The 16,403-nt window shown below is 40.7% G+C and overlaps 1 protein-coding gene and 1 long non-coding RNA gene across 2 annotated transcripts; one reads left to right on the top strand and one right to left on the bottom strand.

Annotated features, from left to right (window-relative positions):
* Positions 1-28: 28 nt before the first annotated feature.
* Positions 29-16,334, bottom strand: trpc4apa (transient receptor potential cation channel, subfamily C, member 4 associated protein a). The gene is made up of 18 exons (XM_041978842.1): positions 16,169-16,334; positions 13,804-13,932; positions 13,576-13,692; positions 13,435-13,492; positions 13,261-13,316; positions 12,955-13,083; positions 9,559-9,760; positions 8,148-8,333; positions 7,922-8,064; positions 6,186-6,317; positions 6,024-6,082; positions 5,752-5,937; positions 5,587-5,677; positions 5,324-5,464; positions 4,609-4,720; positions 3,762-3,874; positions 3,423-3,629; positions 29-2,475 (listed from the first exon to the last, which is right to left on the bottom strand). Exons 1-18 carry the CDS (start codon positions 16,289-16,291, stop codon positions 2,338-2,340), a joined length of 2,322 nt encoding a protein of 773 aa, XP_041834776.1. The 5' UTR covers positions 16,292-16,334; the 3' UTR covers positions 29-2,337.
* On the top strand, positions 7,701-12,132 carry LOC121635589. Its single transcript, XR_006009475.1, has 3 exons — positions 7,701-7,712; positions 10,795-10,798; positions 11,995-12,132. It is a non-coding gene; the product is annotated as an uncharacterized LOC121635589 (long non-coding RNA).
* Positions 16,335-16,403: the final 69 nt, after the last annotated feature.

The raw sequence follows: 16,403 nt of genomic DNA, 5'->3' as shown, positions 1-16,403 counted from the left end.
TATAATGTGAAAAAGATTCAGTCCAATAAAGAGTCTAAAGAAGAATTTATTGTAATTTTGACAAACAGCTATGAAATAAAGAAAATTCTGTTCAATACCAGCATTAAAGGAGGAGCATGAGGGTGAAAGTGGGTTACAGAAGTGCTTGTATTAGAATGCAAAAATGGAAAATTAATCTTCTATTTGGTAAACAGTGGGTTAAAAAAAGTATATACGCAGTTTCCTAAAAACATCCTGATGAGATGAAATCAGGTTTGATCAAACTGGAGCCACATGATCAGTTTTAACGGAGCGTGTTTAGAGCTGGAATTAAGATCTGACGATGTCCTCACCAATATTAAATAAATCTTAAGTTACAAGTTGAGTAAATCTCTAAAATCTAAGTTAAATAGTGTACTTTATGCAGCATCTTCTTGGCCAACGTAACATTTCACCATATGTAAACTAATGAGTTCAATCTTGAAGCATCACAACATACAGCATAAAAGTTGAGAAGCATTTCTCTTGTACATCATACAGAAGCATCAATCTCAGATATTCAGATAAAAAAAAGCTACAATCAAGTTTCAGAGACTGTTTATACAGTTACTCCAAAGAGCTCACAACATCCATGCTTTTACACCAATAACCTAGGACTTCCACTGCGGATGACTGGAGCGACGAGCGTTAAGAAACCACTGCAGGAGTCTCCGGTGCCACAAATGGGAATCTCAGGAGCACTTCCTTTCGCCTCTTATAAAGAAACTGAGAATCTCAAAGAGAAGCACTTGTCAGTGTACTTGCAGCACAACAAATGAAGCAGTTCGAAGTGTTCACACTCACCAAGACATTAAGACATGCTGAATGAAAGCCGGAGAAGCAAGCACTTCTAGTTAATTAGCTTTAAAGCAACAAAAGGCTTCAAAATGGACGCGTTTGCATCGTAAGGAGCAAGCAACGTGGTGTCCAGCTGCAGACACGTCCTCGTACATTCGCATGAACGTGCAGCTCAGGACATGCTGGGAGTGAAGCCGGACGTCTGACCTGTACGGAATCAGGATCAAATGTGAGGTAGCTGATTTGTTTGCACTCGTCTGTGACATCCATGTTATTCTTCTTAAATTGCAGCACATTCAGGCTGTGGACACTTTCACCACAGTCACGCTCACCTCTTTCTCTTAAGCTGAAAACTGCGCCAAGCAGGATGAGCCAACAAGTAGAAGATTGTCATTCCCAGGTAGTCAAAGACCAGATCAAAAGCGAGTGGGATGTTTGCAGAGCTGATTAGAGCTGAAGGCTAGTCGGGGTGGAACAGAGGCGTACCTTAACGCTAACACCTGCATAGTTTATTCTCTTCCTAAAGAAACTCTCACAACATGTAATCAGTGTCTGTTAGATGATGAAGATGCTTTTAATGAACAAATTAGTTAACATATATTAAACAATAAAAACCATTTTTTCTGTGCAATGTTAATTTCTACAGTTTTTTTTTCCAGAGCTAAAAGCTTGTTTTGTTTTTAACATCACAAAAATGAATCAAAAGAAAATAACCTTGGGGAAAAAAAAAGTCCCTGGATGAAGCTTCTGAAGCCACAAGAAAATTGATGGTTTTAGGCGAGAGGTCTGCCCTCTAGCTACCTAAATGTGCAGAGTACAGCCAGAAAGCACCAATCAATGATAGCCACCTAATAAAACACCCACAAAAAAAGGTTAAATGAAAATGCTCTTTGAGAGGACCCCTGCAAATAGTCTAATACTACCAATTTTTCCTCCAGGACAGGAAGTGGCATGGTGTCAGGAGAGCTTAAAGGTAGTGTAAGAGTGAAGCTGGTGACTCCTGGAAGCCATGACACGACTGTCCTGCACAGGTTCCCTCTGTGGTCATTTCCAAACCAAGTCCGTGCCAAAAAAAGCTTTTTTCAGACATAGAATTTGTTGAATCATACATGTTTTTTCATAGAATTTTGTATGTTATATAAAAAGGCTCTATTTAAATTTAACCTAAAGCAAACAACCAATGCAGGCGTCATTAACCAAGGTCCCTTTAGTTGTCTGTTGCACCACATGGTCAATCTGGGTCGGGCGTACAGGTTTGCTCCTCTTCCTTTCAAAAAGAGGGTGCTAATTAGTGAGAAGGCTGCAGCCAGGCCAAGCCGGTTCCGTGTGGGCTCACGTCTGTGATGGCGGCCTCCATGCGCATGTGCAGACGGCAGACAGACGAGTCCGTACGTCCAGAACGCAGGCACAAAGCGCCGGAAGGCTCGTCTCAGTGGAGTCGACACCGGTTAAGGGTGTCAATGCTCCCCGCGACCATTTGCCCCGACCCACCCCCAGCACATCGAGTGCCCACACTGGAGGTCAATCTTCCAGCAGGTCTCTGTCCAGGTCCATGAAGGGCTCATCAATGTAGCTGGCTATAGCACACAGAGAAGTCCTGTCTGAGCCCAGCAGTACCGACACCGTCTCCTTCCAGTAACTGAACGAGATGCAGGAGCTCTGCGGAGACAAATCAGCCCGTTATTACAGGACGAGTGGCGCATGTTTCCAGGAAATCCTTCCTTCCTGGTGTCAGACTCCATAACGCTGCACTGAAGCAGAAATCTGAGCCACGACTTGTAAATATTTATACCGTAAAGACTGCCTTTGCTGTATTATTCATATTATATATTCCATTTTATTTTTCCTATTGTACAATGTTTGATTTAATTTTTTTATTTTTTAAATTTAATTTCAGCACCTTATTCTAATTTCACTTGGACTCTTATTTTTCCGTCCTTTTCTCTCACTGTCATTGTTTTACGGAGCAATGCAGCAATTTCTCTCTGGGATTAATAAAATATTTCTGATACTGATTATTATTATTCTTAATGAGAAATAAATACTTGTAGTGCTGTTTTCTGTCTATATTTAGGGCTGTCTACATTTGGTTTTCAGTAATAAGAACTTGTTGGGATGTTTGTGCTGCATTTAAAATACCAGATATGTCTGACTGAACCATCTTTAGTTGCCAGCTCCGCTCGGATTCCTCTACTGAAGAGTAACGAACTCATGAGACTTTAAAAGACTAAATGAGAAGAAGTGTGGGTATATTGGGGGTGTGGCATTTTGGTGAATATTTCTAAGCTGCCCAACTAAAATCTGATTCTTTCAGTGGAAAGAACAGTTCTAGGAACACGAAGTATTATTCCAGTACAGACGGATAAAATCTCTCTGACGTCTAAACTTGTGGATGTTTTGCAGTTTTCAAAAACTTCAAAGTTGACTTTTTCCCAACAAGTTGAAGTCTGATTTTTCATTTGAACCGTTAAATATGACAAAATAAAGCAACAAAGCAAACTTCTCTCTGAAAACAACATTCTTTCTTCCTGCTTGTGTGACGTAAGTGTTAAGACTTGATGCATGCTGAGGACCAGTGTGAGCAGAGGTGAAAGCCAACTACTCACATTCTCCAGACAGGTGCTATCTTTGTCCTTGTTGAGGTAGTGGCGCTGCCAGAAGCGCAGTAGGTTGTGAAAGTTGTTGAGCAGGCAGCCCGGATACTTTTCAGTGTACTCCTTCTCCCGCAGGGCGTTGAGGTAGAAAGGCAGCTTCGCCTTTCTTCTGGCCAACATCAAAATCACCAAACTAGTGTTTAGACAGCTCACATTCTCCTGCAGGGAAAAGGGATGGAGCAGAAGCCGGTAATTAGCTCGTCTACAAACTCACTGCACTTTGCTTTTGGATTAAAATATTCTTCATTTGGCTAAACCAGAAGATCGAAAGTGAAAATGAAAAATAGGGACCTGTGTGAGTGTCTGTACGTTGATGATGTTGATGAGTCGGAAGAGGAAGGACAGCCTGTTCTCAACTCTGGCCACGTAGGACAACAAGCAGCACTCAGAAAGTACCTCCAACACTGGGAGAAAAAGTACGAGGTCAGCATGCCACAGCTTATTAACTTATTAGCGTAAATCCATTTTTTTATGAAGCACATTTAAAAACAACAATGGTTGATCAAAGTGACGAACATGAAGAACACAAGACAGACAAAACACCAAAAGCAGCTGATCAGCTGACCTCACAGACCATGAGGGAGCGTGTGGACGAAGCGAGTCTGAGAGAAAGGGTGGAGTGAAGCCACGAAGACGTTTAAAACAAATAAAGGAATTTTAAAATCAATTTTGTAACAGACAGGGAGCCAGAACAGGTGTGACATGTTCTCACCTGTCTGGTTGGGTTAAGAGACGAGCAGCTGAAAGAGAGGAAGCCTGGCTGACCCCTAAAGACAGCGGCAGGGTTTCCGCTACATGCAAAGGACTCAAAAATCCCTGAGCACCTTACAATAACGTAGCCAAGAGGTAATGAATTCGATAAAATGGTCTTTAAGTGGGCAATCTGTCGCAGTTGGAAAAATAAGGGGCATCGGGACGTGGGCGGTCCGTGCTCTGATGTCATGAACAGAGAGGCAGCCATGTTTTTCAGAATATAGATGTGACAATCATCATCATAACGACAAAATAAATTTCCAAATTTCCTCAAAATCAACCTCAAGAGTCCCATCATGAGGTCATAAATTTCTACACCCAAAGGAAATATATGTTGACAGGAAGCACATTTAAAAGTTAAACATGCGGCTTCATGCTTGCTTACCCTTCACATCTTCAGTCTGGCTCTCAAAGCGGTCCAAAGAAAGGACAATGCAGCGCACCAGCATGTTGGAGTCCACCAGCGAGCTGTTGATCTGCGTCAGGAAGGCCTGAAACTAAAGAGAAATCAAACTTTACTATTAGCTCCGAATACAAAAGCAGACATTTTATTCTGTCAAGCACCTGTTTACATCTCTAAGTCAGACACAAAGTGCAAGCCTGCATTCTGATGCGACACATCGCAGGACATGTGGTGCGAGTCGCAGTTTTTTTCATATTCAATATCCAAGTGCAACAAGTGAACTGGGAGGTGGACTCTGAACTCTGCCCTCTGGTGGATGTACTGGCTAACAACCATACATTAGAGACACATGGAAGTATGAGGGCATCTGGAACGGACGGAGTTTACGTATGTAAAGGGAGCGTTAAGGAAAGCTCATAAATGGAAAATTTACCTGCAAACAACGAAATGGCAAAGCAGGTCAGTGTATTAATCTAAAACAAGTGGTCCCACCTCTGAAAACCAGAACAAGGTTACTGCTGTTCATAAAGCATTAAAATAAATCTGAATGTAATCTGTAGTTTGTTTGAGCTTTTTGTGTTTATTAGAAATGCCACAAAACAACTCAATTACTGTAGAATAATAACTGCAAATACTCTTGTTTGCATAATGAATATTTCTGAATGGGCTCATTCGCTCTTCCAGGTTAAAACAGTACCTTCTCTGGAGTGTTGACATATTTGTTGAATCTTTTGAAGGCATCAATGTTGAACTTCATGAGCTCTCCAAGCAGATCAAAGTAGCTCTGAAGGACATCTCGAGATGTGCAACCGCTGTCGATGATGCAGAACAGGATGTGCTGTCGGGGGCAGAGAATGAAAAGCTAGGTTTTAAGTGAAGGTCCAAGAGAAAGCTGTGCAATCTGGATCATCTTCATGTGCGATATGAGGAGGAAAAACAGTCTGTTGCTGTAGGCTTTACCTCTAATAGACCCCTCTTCAGCAGGAACATCTGATCAGCATATGATGTGGCTCCCCTGAGAAAGCTTTCCACTGCCCTCGCCTGCCAGAACCTAAACACACAGATTACAGACACTGTGATGCGACTCTTATGAGACACCTGACATGAAGATAACGTTGATATAACCTGAAAGACGAGTCTGGAGGCTCCTTCTTCATGACAGTGAGGAGACGTGTAAGGAGACCCTTCTTCCCATCACACACTAGGCTTCTGTCCGTGTTGACCAGAGCTTCCACCTCCGGGATGTTAGCCTTCATAGATATGGCACTCAGTTCATTCAGCTCCTGGCTATTGAGGAGGAGATACTTGTTCCTGAAAGACAGCAGCATGTTACTGAAGTGTATACAAGACACACAGCAGGGTTGTGATTAAAACAAGCCGCATTAAAAGGTGCCTACTCATGGTGATCGCTGAAACTCTGAAGTAGTCGCAAGAACTGGATTTTGAAGGATATTTCCTGCGTGACAAAAGTAAATTGTTAGTGATGACGTTTACCTTTTTTAAAGTTTCATTCTATTTTTGGGAGCATTTCCATGTTTTCCAGATTAAAAAGTTCATACTGGGCTGCAGTCGCAGTTCTCATTCTGTCCGTGCACCACGTGATTTGAAGCAGTGTACTTCCTCCAGATCAGCTTGTCAAACAGATTGTTGAGTCCTGGGATGAGGCGGAACTCCGCCAGCATCTTGTGAACCTGTGAAGAAACACACAACACAAGCATCTCTGCTTAAAAGTGCAGCGTGGAACTAAATGAAGTGACAGTGACAGAAAAATGTTATCCATCATTAAGAAACTGTGTTTCTATTGGTATTTAAATCATTTCACTACCGTAAATTATGCTTTTATTCTCTTAGGATGAATAATACCTCCAACCGACACCACTGCTGCAGAATTATTCGAGTCCTTCAGTGATTACACGTCAGGAAGACTTCATTTTTCATTCGTGTTAGTGTGTGCGCGGACAGAACAGCTGTCTGGACGGCTTTCTGCTCCGGATCAAGGAGGCTGCTTCTGAACGAGTCCACACACTCCGAAAAATGTCACCTGAGCTTAATAGGGTTTTGCAAGATGTGATTAAAGTCATCAACCACATCCAAGCATGTGTAAACTAGCGTTTGTTCGAGCAGCGCTGTGAGGAGACGGAAGCAGAACACAGACGTCTTCTGTTGTACACAGAAGGTCTGAAATGAACACTCGAATGAAACTCGTAAATGTTTGTACCAAATTACCCATGTCTTCCTTTTGGTGGATTTCTTCTTCATGTTCCTCTGCTGTCTGCATGTATGAACGAGAATGCGTTGCACTGTTTCAGTTCTGGTCACCGTTTGGCTCAGGCTAATAAAGCAGGTAAATATGTGGAGATTTTTAGCAGGAGCAGCCCAGCTTTCCAAAAGAAAGCCCAGTGAACTGGAGGATAAATCAGCAGCTTACAGCAACAACCAGAAAGTTCAATGAAAAGTGACGGTTTGGATTTAGCGCTGCCTTCTGTCTGGTTCACGGCCCGGTTCTGCTCGCTTCTTACGCACCGGCGCCAAGCAGCACTCTGTTGGATGTGATGTTAGCAGCATAACGGGCGCCACATGAATCCACCAGACACAAAAAAAAAAAATCCACGAGACAAAGAACAGCTGTCAATCGATTAACTGATCAATAATAATGATGCTTATTATTACTATATTGTTCTGTTATCAAATTCATTATAAATCAGTCTTTATGATTATTGATAGGCTATTTAGATTCAGTATTACTGATTTACTGACTCAGATCAATAAGCTTTAAATTTATTTATTATCAATTTTTGTTAAGTTTATTGTTTAAACAATAAAATAAAAAGCAAAAATCAGGGAGTATGATCCCACCAAGGCTGTAATGCTGTGGCACAAGGACTGTTAGGAGCAGGAGGCCAGACGAAGAGCAGGGAGGGAGGCGTCTGGTCAGGTTTTAGTTAATAAATTCAGACACTAACACTTTATCAAATAAAACCATGTTTCTTGTTGCCTTTGTTTAATGTCGTGCTGACTTCCACTTTCAGTTTGGATACAACACAACACAGTATTATAGAAAATAACGTGTGTAGAGGTATGTGGGTGTAAAATAATTTTATATTTTGGCCATGCTTGGCCTACTGGCTAACTTGGCCGGTGAGTGAAAAAGTTCATTTTGGACGCTGCTTGCAAGACAAAAGTAGTCAGAGGCTACTGTAAGCGGCTAACTGTGCTTCGTATTTGAAGTGATTTCTATGCTCATATTTACCACTAGATGCCATTAATTCTTCATTAACGCAAACAAGACGAGTACCTGATTCCTCTGTCGTCCCATAAGAAGGACACAGAGTACATAAAGCACTTCCACTTTATACATGATCTCATGGACAATCTTCATGGACTGAGGCAGTCGATGTCTCAGGGGGCTGGTGGCCAAAGAACTCTCATCGGATGACTCTGAAAGTACAAAAAACAATCAGAATGACCTCAATAAAAGACTTGCTCAGTAAGAAGCTGCATGGCAAGTGGCTGTTACTCACCTGTACTGCTTTGTTCAGCCTCCTCAGTAGCCATCTGCATGAGGGCGTCCAGCACCAGGGCGTTGTCCAGCCATGTGTACCAGTCCTCCAGCTCCTGCAGAAAGTTAGCTCCTGTAGCTTCAGATACCTTTCTTGTGGCCAGCTTACACAGCCGCTCGATGAAGCCAGGGATATTCAGAAGTGTAACTGTGGGAAAAGGTGTTGATAGTTTAGTTACAGAGCCATCTTTGACATGGCACATATGCTTCATGTAGTCAGTTCCAAGCTTTGTGCTCCTAAAGCCTGGTATACACACAAGTTTGTTTTGTTTTTTTTAAATCTGACGAGATTTTTTTTTTTTTAATCTGTTAGACACCCCACACATGAAGATAAAAAAAAATCCAGAATTTAACCGTTTTGATTGTACTGTGTGAGTGGTGGCTTTGATAATCTCATCACAGAACAACACACACATAACGATGCTGTCCCACAACCGATCTACAATCGAGTCCTCCGAGCCGGAAATCTAGCGTGACTTAATGCAAGCCAACAAAAACGAAGAAGAACCATAGCAACAACCAGAAAAAACCAACATACATAACCGGAATAAATAAATAAATAATTAAGGCAACAACCAGAAAAAATGTAGAAACATAACCGAAAAAAAAAAATAATAATAATATTAATAATAATTACCATAGCAACAACCAGAAAAAACGAAGAAACATAACCGAAAAAAAATAAAAATAAAAACAATAATAATAATAATTATAATAATAATAAAAGCAACAACAAGAAAAAAAATTAAAAAACATAACCGGAAAAAAATAAATAAATAAAAACAATAATAATAATAATAATAATAATAATAATAATAATAATAATATTAATAATAATAAAAGCAACAACCAGAAAAAAAATGAAGAAACATAACCGAAAACAGAAATGAACATAGCAACAACCGGAAAAAATGAAGAAACATAGCAACAGCGCGGACGACGAGGGAATGATGGTGGTCTTTGACTATTGTTAACAGAAAAAGCCAGAAGAAAAAGATAACAGACTGGAGACGGCGTGAACACGGACTTTATTTCCTTCCTTGCTCTCCAGCCAGCTCGCTCTCTGATTGGCTACATTCTGTTCCACGTCTCCATCCACGCAGTCACGACTCGTCGGCGGCTTTTTTCACACGAGAAGAGTTTTGGTCATAAGTATTGAACATGTTCAACATTTCCGATTGTCAACCACGACCCGTTTGGGAGCCGATTGTCGGGACAAATTTGCTGTTAACAGCTCAGACCACAGGATCATTTTATAAGAAAATCTTATAAAACTCAAGATAATCGGGCGTTTGCCGTCCTTGGTCGGGAAGGGCAAAATCAGGACACAAACAGCCCGATAATCTTTCTGTACCAGGCCTAAGACAACCTACCCTGGTTGACTTCAGCCCGTGAGGGGCTAGCATTGCGTTTCTGCTGTGCGTTTTTGGCCAACAGGGTGTGCTTGTCATCATTTCCCACGTCAGGTTCTGAGATGGTGACAGACAGGATGCGACAGAAGTTGGCCAGCTGCTGCTGGTCAAAGCTTTGGACCAGGCCTGACAGGTTGGGGATGCCTTCTAACTGGATCATCTCCTAAACAACGTAAACACATGTTCAGTTGAACAAATGCTGCCCAAACACAGACATGTTCACCATGATCAGTCAGGGTCAGAATGGGTTTTAGATCAGCTTGAATGGAATATCAGAACAAAACTGCACAGACACATAAAGCAACACTTCCTTTTAAACAAGAAAACAGCAGAATAACTCACTTGCAGTTTGATTAGCTATAACCATTATTTACACACATTTTTTATTCAGTTATTGCATGTGGAAATATATTGAACCAGTAAGCTGCAGTTTTCACAGCGTGCATGAGAAAACAGGAGCTTCTTCGTTATATGGGAAGGCTTAAACAGACTCATTTAGTGGCTTCAGGTGTGGTCATTAAAAACATAATACAAGCTTCTAAGTGTGCGAGGACTTTTACCTCTGGCATGAAATACATAAAAGATTTACAGGGTTCTTATAAAAGTAAAAATTGCCCATTAATTCTGCAGTACTGGGAGAGGAGTACGGACAGTAACGGGTAAAGTGCTGAAGATTACTCCCATTTCCATTGACATCTTATAACTGGGCCTGAGGCTACAGACTGTGAAAGGATCAGCCAATAAATACTTGTTCAATGTCTTACTGATCACTAGTAAGACAGCACTTTTGAAGAACTGGATGTCAACAGGCTTTTCCCACAGACGGAAACTGGATGAATGTGCTGCGTTAAATTTATGCAATGGAAAAATTGGCATTAATTTTGAGGAAAGATGTGAACCAGTTAGTAAATTACTGGAAACCCTGGATTACATGTGTCATCTTTCAGATTCCATTTCCCATAACAACAACTACACCCTAATTTTCAAGCTACTCGCAGTTAAAGTGTTACGTTTAGATTTCTTTTGCCTGTTCATGTGTTACTGAAAAGGAACGAGAACCGTCTGGAACCAGGTGGTTTTGTACATTGATGTAAAATCTTTTGGGTATAGAGGATTTTTTTTTAATTAAAGGATTCAAAGTATTGGTGTTTTGTTTTATTCACTCTTACTTGGAATATTTTAGAAAAAAAAATTAAGAAATGTTTTTATGACCCATTAATTTTGTTAAACAGTATGAACATAACTTGCAAATCTTATAGGATCAACAAGTACAAGCTTTAGTGCTTTAACTGCAGCAGTAGATGAGTAGTTCTCTGATAGATCTTAAAAATACTTGAGTTTAAATGACACAAAGACCTGCTCACCGTCCATACACTGAGGTTTTTTCCTACCTACTCTATATAGGACTGGTTAGTTATAAGTTACTTTAAACATTGCCTGCTCCAAAGCAGGTTATTTTTGCAGCCTAAGTCACCATGGTGATATAACCCTATAAAAACAACCACTCCCAAGACAATAAAATCCTGTAGTCAAACTTAAAATGACAAATGTGTTAAACTCCATGTTCGGCTTGACAGTGCGGGCCTCAGGTGTCTTTATCATCAATTAACACCATCAGACCCAGAAACATGCAAAAGAAAAAACACTGTTTTCCCTCCAGTCTCCAGCATGCCAAGATAAACAGAGATAAGCAATAACTCATGTCCAAGTGAAAGACCAGGAAAGCCCATCAACGCCTCTACTTCCTCCCCAAGCTGAGAAGAGCTAGAGCTCCGGCCCCCATCATGCAGACCTTCTACAGAGGTACTGTGGAGAGCATCCTGTCCAGCTCTATCACAGTGTGGTACGGCTCCTGCACCGCGTCCTGCCGCAAGACCCTCCAGCGCATTGTGAGAACAGCTGAGAAGATCATCGGTGCCCCTCTCCCCTCCCTCTACGACATCTACTGCACCCGCCTCACCCGCAAAGCTCTCGGCATCGCTGGTGACCCCACCCACCCGTCACACAGCCTCTTCAGTCTGCTGCCTTCAGGGAGGAGACTGCGGAGTCTCAGCACCAGGACCAGCAGACTGAAGGACAGCTTCTTCCACCAGGCTGTCAGGATGTTGAACTCTTTCCCTGCCCTGCACCCCCTCCCCTCGCTGCCCCCTGCCCACAAAACCTCCAGACTCTGAACCCGCCTCCCATCAACTCTGTACTGTTCATGGACACTTAACTTACCAGTATATAAGCTAAACCTGCACAACTGAAATGCCATTTGCACTACTGTATTCATTTTGCACTATCCGGTTTTCTTTACCCAATATGTTGCTGCTGCTTGTGCCTTTTTCATTATTTATATTTTCTTGCTTTTATTCCTTTTATATAGCATAATATAGTTTTTTATATATAGCATAGCAAAGCAGAGACCTTTTCTTTTACTTAAAGATGTATGTTAAATGTTTATTGTCTGCACCTTGGGTCTGAGTGAAAAGCAATTTCGATCCTCTGTATGTCTTGTACATACTGCAGAATTGACAAATAAAGTGACTTTGACTTCGACTTGAAATTACAAGGCATCTGTTTTCCATGGAGAAGCAAACCCGGGAACTGTCTGTAGCATCTATAAACTCGACGTGCTCGCAGCACAACACCTGGCTGGCTGGAAAATGTAAAAACTGATTAAGATATCATAGATAACCGTGTTGAATTCAATAAAGATACACCTCAATATGTTAAACAGCGAAGTGAAATCCATCTTCAAGGATCACAGTTGGTAAACAAAAGCAGCAAATGCAGATAAAATAAATAAAGTGACAAGAAGGAGTAAAAAGATTTTTTTCATTAAAACGTGTGACTGATAAAACAGATTTAAAAGAAAACTAATGAGATGATCAGATGTTAAGTAGTACAGTGGCTCATCAAATTCACTAATCGGGACTTTAGGGCCCCGTAAACAACACGGCTGGTCTCGATTTTGATTCCGATTATCTTTGGAAAGATCTGATTCTACGATGCACTGCTGGAAAATGTTGTTAGCTTTAAGCTAACTTATCGGTTTTTTTTACATTTTGCGTGTAATGCTACGCAATTTCACAGAGACATTGAAAGTATTTCCAGTGAGATCGTGACGTATTTTCTGTATGTTTGCTGCGTTTCTACCATTTTCCTGAGTGAAAATTTTACAACGGATTCAGCCTCGGATCTGCCGATCAGCAGCAGCAGAATATTCACGTTATTATAAACCATCATGTTCTGCTGCTGCACTGATGCCGAATCATCCACGCCCGCGTCGCTATGCATTGTTAGATTCAACACCCCTAATAAACAAAGTTTAAAGGTAAACTTTGAGTTTTATATCAAAAGCACCAGTCTGACCTTTTTAACTCCAAGAATGTCTTCAATGAGGGTTGCAGTCTGCAGGAAAGTCTTCTTGTTGGTCATCAGGGTGAAGAGAAACAGAACAAAGTCATCCCTCGCTGCCAGGCTCTTTGTGACCCCCTCCGTCTAAGAATGGAGAAAAAAGGAAATTTAGCATGTTTATCAAATTCTGAACATTTCTATCCACAAAACAATGCGACACCTGCAAGGAAAATATCGTGACAACACGTGTGTTAAACTGTCACGTGGTATGATGCACCTCTGACATTATCTGGGTCAAGAAACATGTAACAGGATACTTACACATATACAACAGTTGTACAGAACACTAAGGCAGTCTTTCACCAAGTCGTCATTCACTGCGACAGAAACACAGAGGTTACTCAGAGTACCATGAAAATGTCATTTATTTCTGTGTAAAAGTGTTTTAACCTTCCAAAAAGTAGACGAAGGCACAAATGTGATGTTGGTACTTACTTTTGGGTTTTTTCTTCTGCATAGTTAGTGTGGGTCTCATCAAGATCTCCACAAGCAGCTGCAGACAAACATGAAAACATGAACGTTAGTGTCAGCCCCTACGTCTGACAACAAAAAAGCACCAGACTTTATGAAGCTTACATCAACTCCACCAAAAAGGTCAAAGGTGTACGTGTTGGGGAAGGTGGATTCCTGAGCGGTCTTCCTGTCTTCTGTGACAAAGGACATGGCTTCCATGGAGAGCTGGGATGATAATACCTGACACAGAGCATCACACATGAAATTTCAATTATTCAGGATCCAGAGAAAAATATTCAGCAGCAAGTGGTGAAAACGTGTAATTCCAAAGCACCAGTGTTGCGTACCCACCTTGAGAAAGCTGTGAGCGTGTAAGAGGTCACTGTTGGGGTGGCTGCTCTCGTAGAGCTTTTGAAGCAGTATAGGGATGCCATGCCACTTGGCACGTTTGTCTCTCTCCTGGAGGAGGCCTGCAGGGAGCTAAAAACAGAGGTACACAACGTGAACTGGTGATACATACACATAACCACCAATAGAGTTTATGGCTTTGACAAGAAAACTAAAAAAAAACATATTTATTTAAATGGAAATCATACAATTTGATTAGTTAAAGAAAAACCTCATACATAGAAACAGCCTTAATAACAGTGACATAAACTGCACTTTTAAGAGCAACAAAAGGCCGAACTAGGAAGACTGTAAGCCCTCTTAAAGTAAACTAAAGAGCCAAACTTAAACAGGAATAATTAAGTTTCCAGATTTATCTCTATGAAATCCAAGAACATTTGTCATGAGTTGATGCTGGTCTAAATAATAAACTCAAGCATACCGCAAATGAGTTGCAGCTGAATTTTTAGCTGCTGCCATCAGTATGCTGGACGCCAGCATACAGAGCTAACTCGTGTGCTGTTTTTAGATCTTAATTTAGAATAAACTCTTGTGATGTGAGGCATTCTGAGTCAAGCTTTTTAGGTCCATCACAAAGGAGAGCATTAATTATTATCATGTTTTTTGTTTGTTTGTTGTTTTTTTTTTTTACCATGGGGGATTTCTTGACTAATCCAGTATTGAAACTGAATGGACACATTTTATATTTGAAATACAACAACTTAGTTTGATATAAATGTATGACAATTCTTCATTTCACATCTCTTAGAAGAAAAATTATCTATATCTAATATGCATTTACCCTCAAAATTGTCAGTTTGTCTTTCTACAAAGAGGAGACACTTTCCGTTTTAGTTTAATCTATACAAGTCCTCACTGTGACATTAGAAAACAGGTACCATCTCCTCACTTCCTTTTCCATTATTTTAAAAGCCTTAAAATCTGTAGGACCAAAACAACCCACATCATGCAAATCTCACAGAACCGCTGTTTTATTTTTGATAAGGTATACATGTATTAGTCACCACTGACAATACTTCAGTAGGAAAAGTAGGAGGCACCAACATATTTAGAAATACACAAGAAGACACAGGTAAGAAATTTTTAGGATTTTATGTCTGGCTGGATATAGAAGTGAAATGGCTTTAAAATGTGTGACCCATCAGTTTCTGAATTCCAAATACCACAGGAATTCCTGAAAAACCAGCTTCATCTTGGTTTGTCTCATGAAAGATGCTGCCAAAAACATCCTGATGCCTACATTTGGTAAATCTAGATAGATGCTTGTCCAGTTGTGCCCCTATCATAATTAAGATATTTCAGAGAGGACCATAAAAAGCTGTGACTACTACATTCACAGAAACTTTAATGTGTCTGTATGGCACAGACAACTGGTCAGTTTCCATAACAGATCTAAATGTCACATCATCCGATGGGTCACAAATATGTCCACATGTGTGGGCCTGTATAAATAAAATACCACTTTGTTAAAGCTATACAATAATAATAATAACAATAATAATAAGGTTTAATTAGGTAACTGGAATCTAAATTAGTGTTGGAACAGGTTCATGGACCTGAGGACTTGTGTCAATCAAAAGTTTAAGTAGCATTGGCGTTTCTTGCTTATCAGTTAAAAGAAAAATGTATTTTTTAAAGATACAAAAACAACATAAAGTTACTTTAGCAGAAACTAAAATAAATCTGCTAACGTTAACTTGTCCAAACAGCTGCAGTGGCGTATCAATTTAAGGAAACGATAGTTATTGTGGTGTGTATGTCGTTACGTAATCACCTGAGCTGTTCAGCTGGCTTAGCTAGCTAGCTAGCGAGCTACCTAACTCCGTTTGCTAACGTGAACAAACATTGTTACAGACGTTAACTATGACATTTTGGCACTTTTGAAATGACTCAATGATGCATTTAATTATACCTATACCGTAGTGCCCGTTGAAACAATAACAGCTTAAGTAGCTTAACTCCGAATCAGACTTATATTGCACTAAACCTGGCCTTTAATGCTAAGCTAATGAGGAGCTAATAACAAAAGATCCAACTAGAACCGGAGCTTTCCTCATCCACTTTCTTCAAAGATAACATAATGTAGCTTGACAGCAAGCTTATATTGTTCTCCTGTAACACATTTGTGGTTCAGAAACACCCAGCAATTTTCTGCCCAGTTTGTAAAGATCAAACTGGCAGGGGCGAACACAGCTCCAGTTACGTCTCCCTGACAGCGTCTCCAACCTCAAGCTTGAATCCGAGCGCAAGTCCCCGGTCTCAGTCGCCTAACTTTCGTTAGTGTCAAACCAAATACAATTTCTCTTACCTGTGTTCCGCGACTGAAACCTTTGCCAGTAATTTTACTGGTAGTAAACCTTGTGACTATATTGTTGTAATTTTTTCGTTTTCCTCTAGTACAAGGGAACTCGGACCCCAGAGGCGTCGCCATTATTACTTCTTCCTGGACTGAGCTGTTCGAGCAGGAAGTGGAAGCTTTGATAATTACTGGAGGTAATTAAGCGGCATCTGCTGGCAGAGAAGTGGGCCCTGCAAGCTCCTTG

This window comes from Melanotaenia boesemani, chromosome 3 (genome assembly GCF_017639745.1).
Source record: "Melanotaenia boesemani isolate fMelBoe1 chromosome 3, fMelBoe1.pri, whole genome shotgun sequence".
NCBI lineage: Eukaryota > Metazoa > Chordata > Actinopteri > Atheriniformes > Melanotaeniidae > Melanotaenia > Melanotaenia boesemani.
The sequence above is the reverse complement of the archived record's forward strand: the minus strand, read 5'-3'. Positions and strand labels throughout refer to the sequence as shown.

Coding starts and splice junctions, on each gene's coding strand:
- trpc4apa (XM_041978842.1), bottom strand. CDS start 16,291: ATGGCGACGCCTCTGGGGTCCGAGTTCCCTTGTACTAGAGGAAAACGA. Junction 13,693..13,803: donor ACGCTCACAGCTTTCTCAAG/GTGGGTACGCAA, acceptor GCTCTGTGTCAG/GTATTATCATCCCAGCTCTC. Junction 2,476..3,422: donor ATAGCACCTGTCTGGAGAAT/GTGAGTAGTTGG, acceptor TTGTCTCCGCAG/AGCTCCTGCATCTCGTTCAG.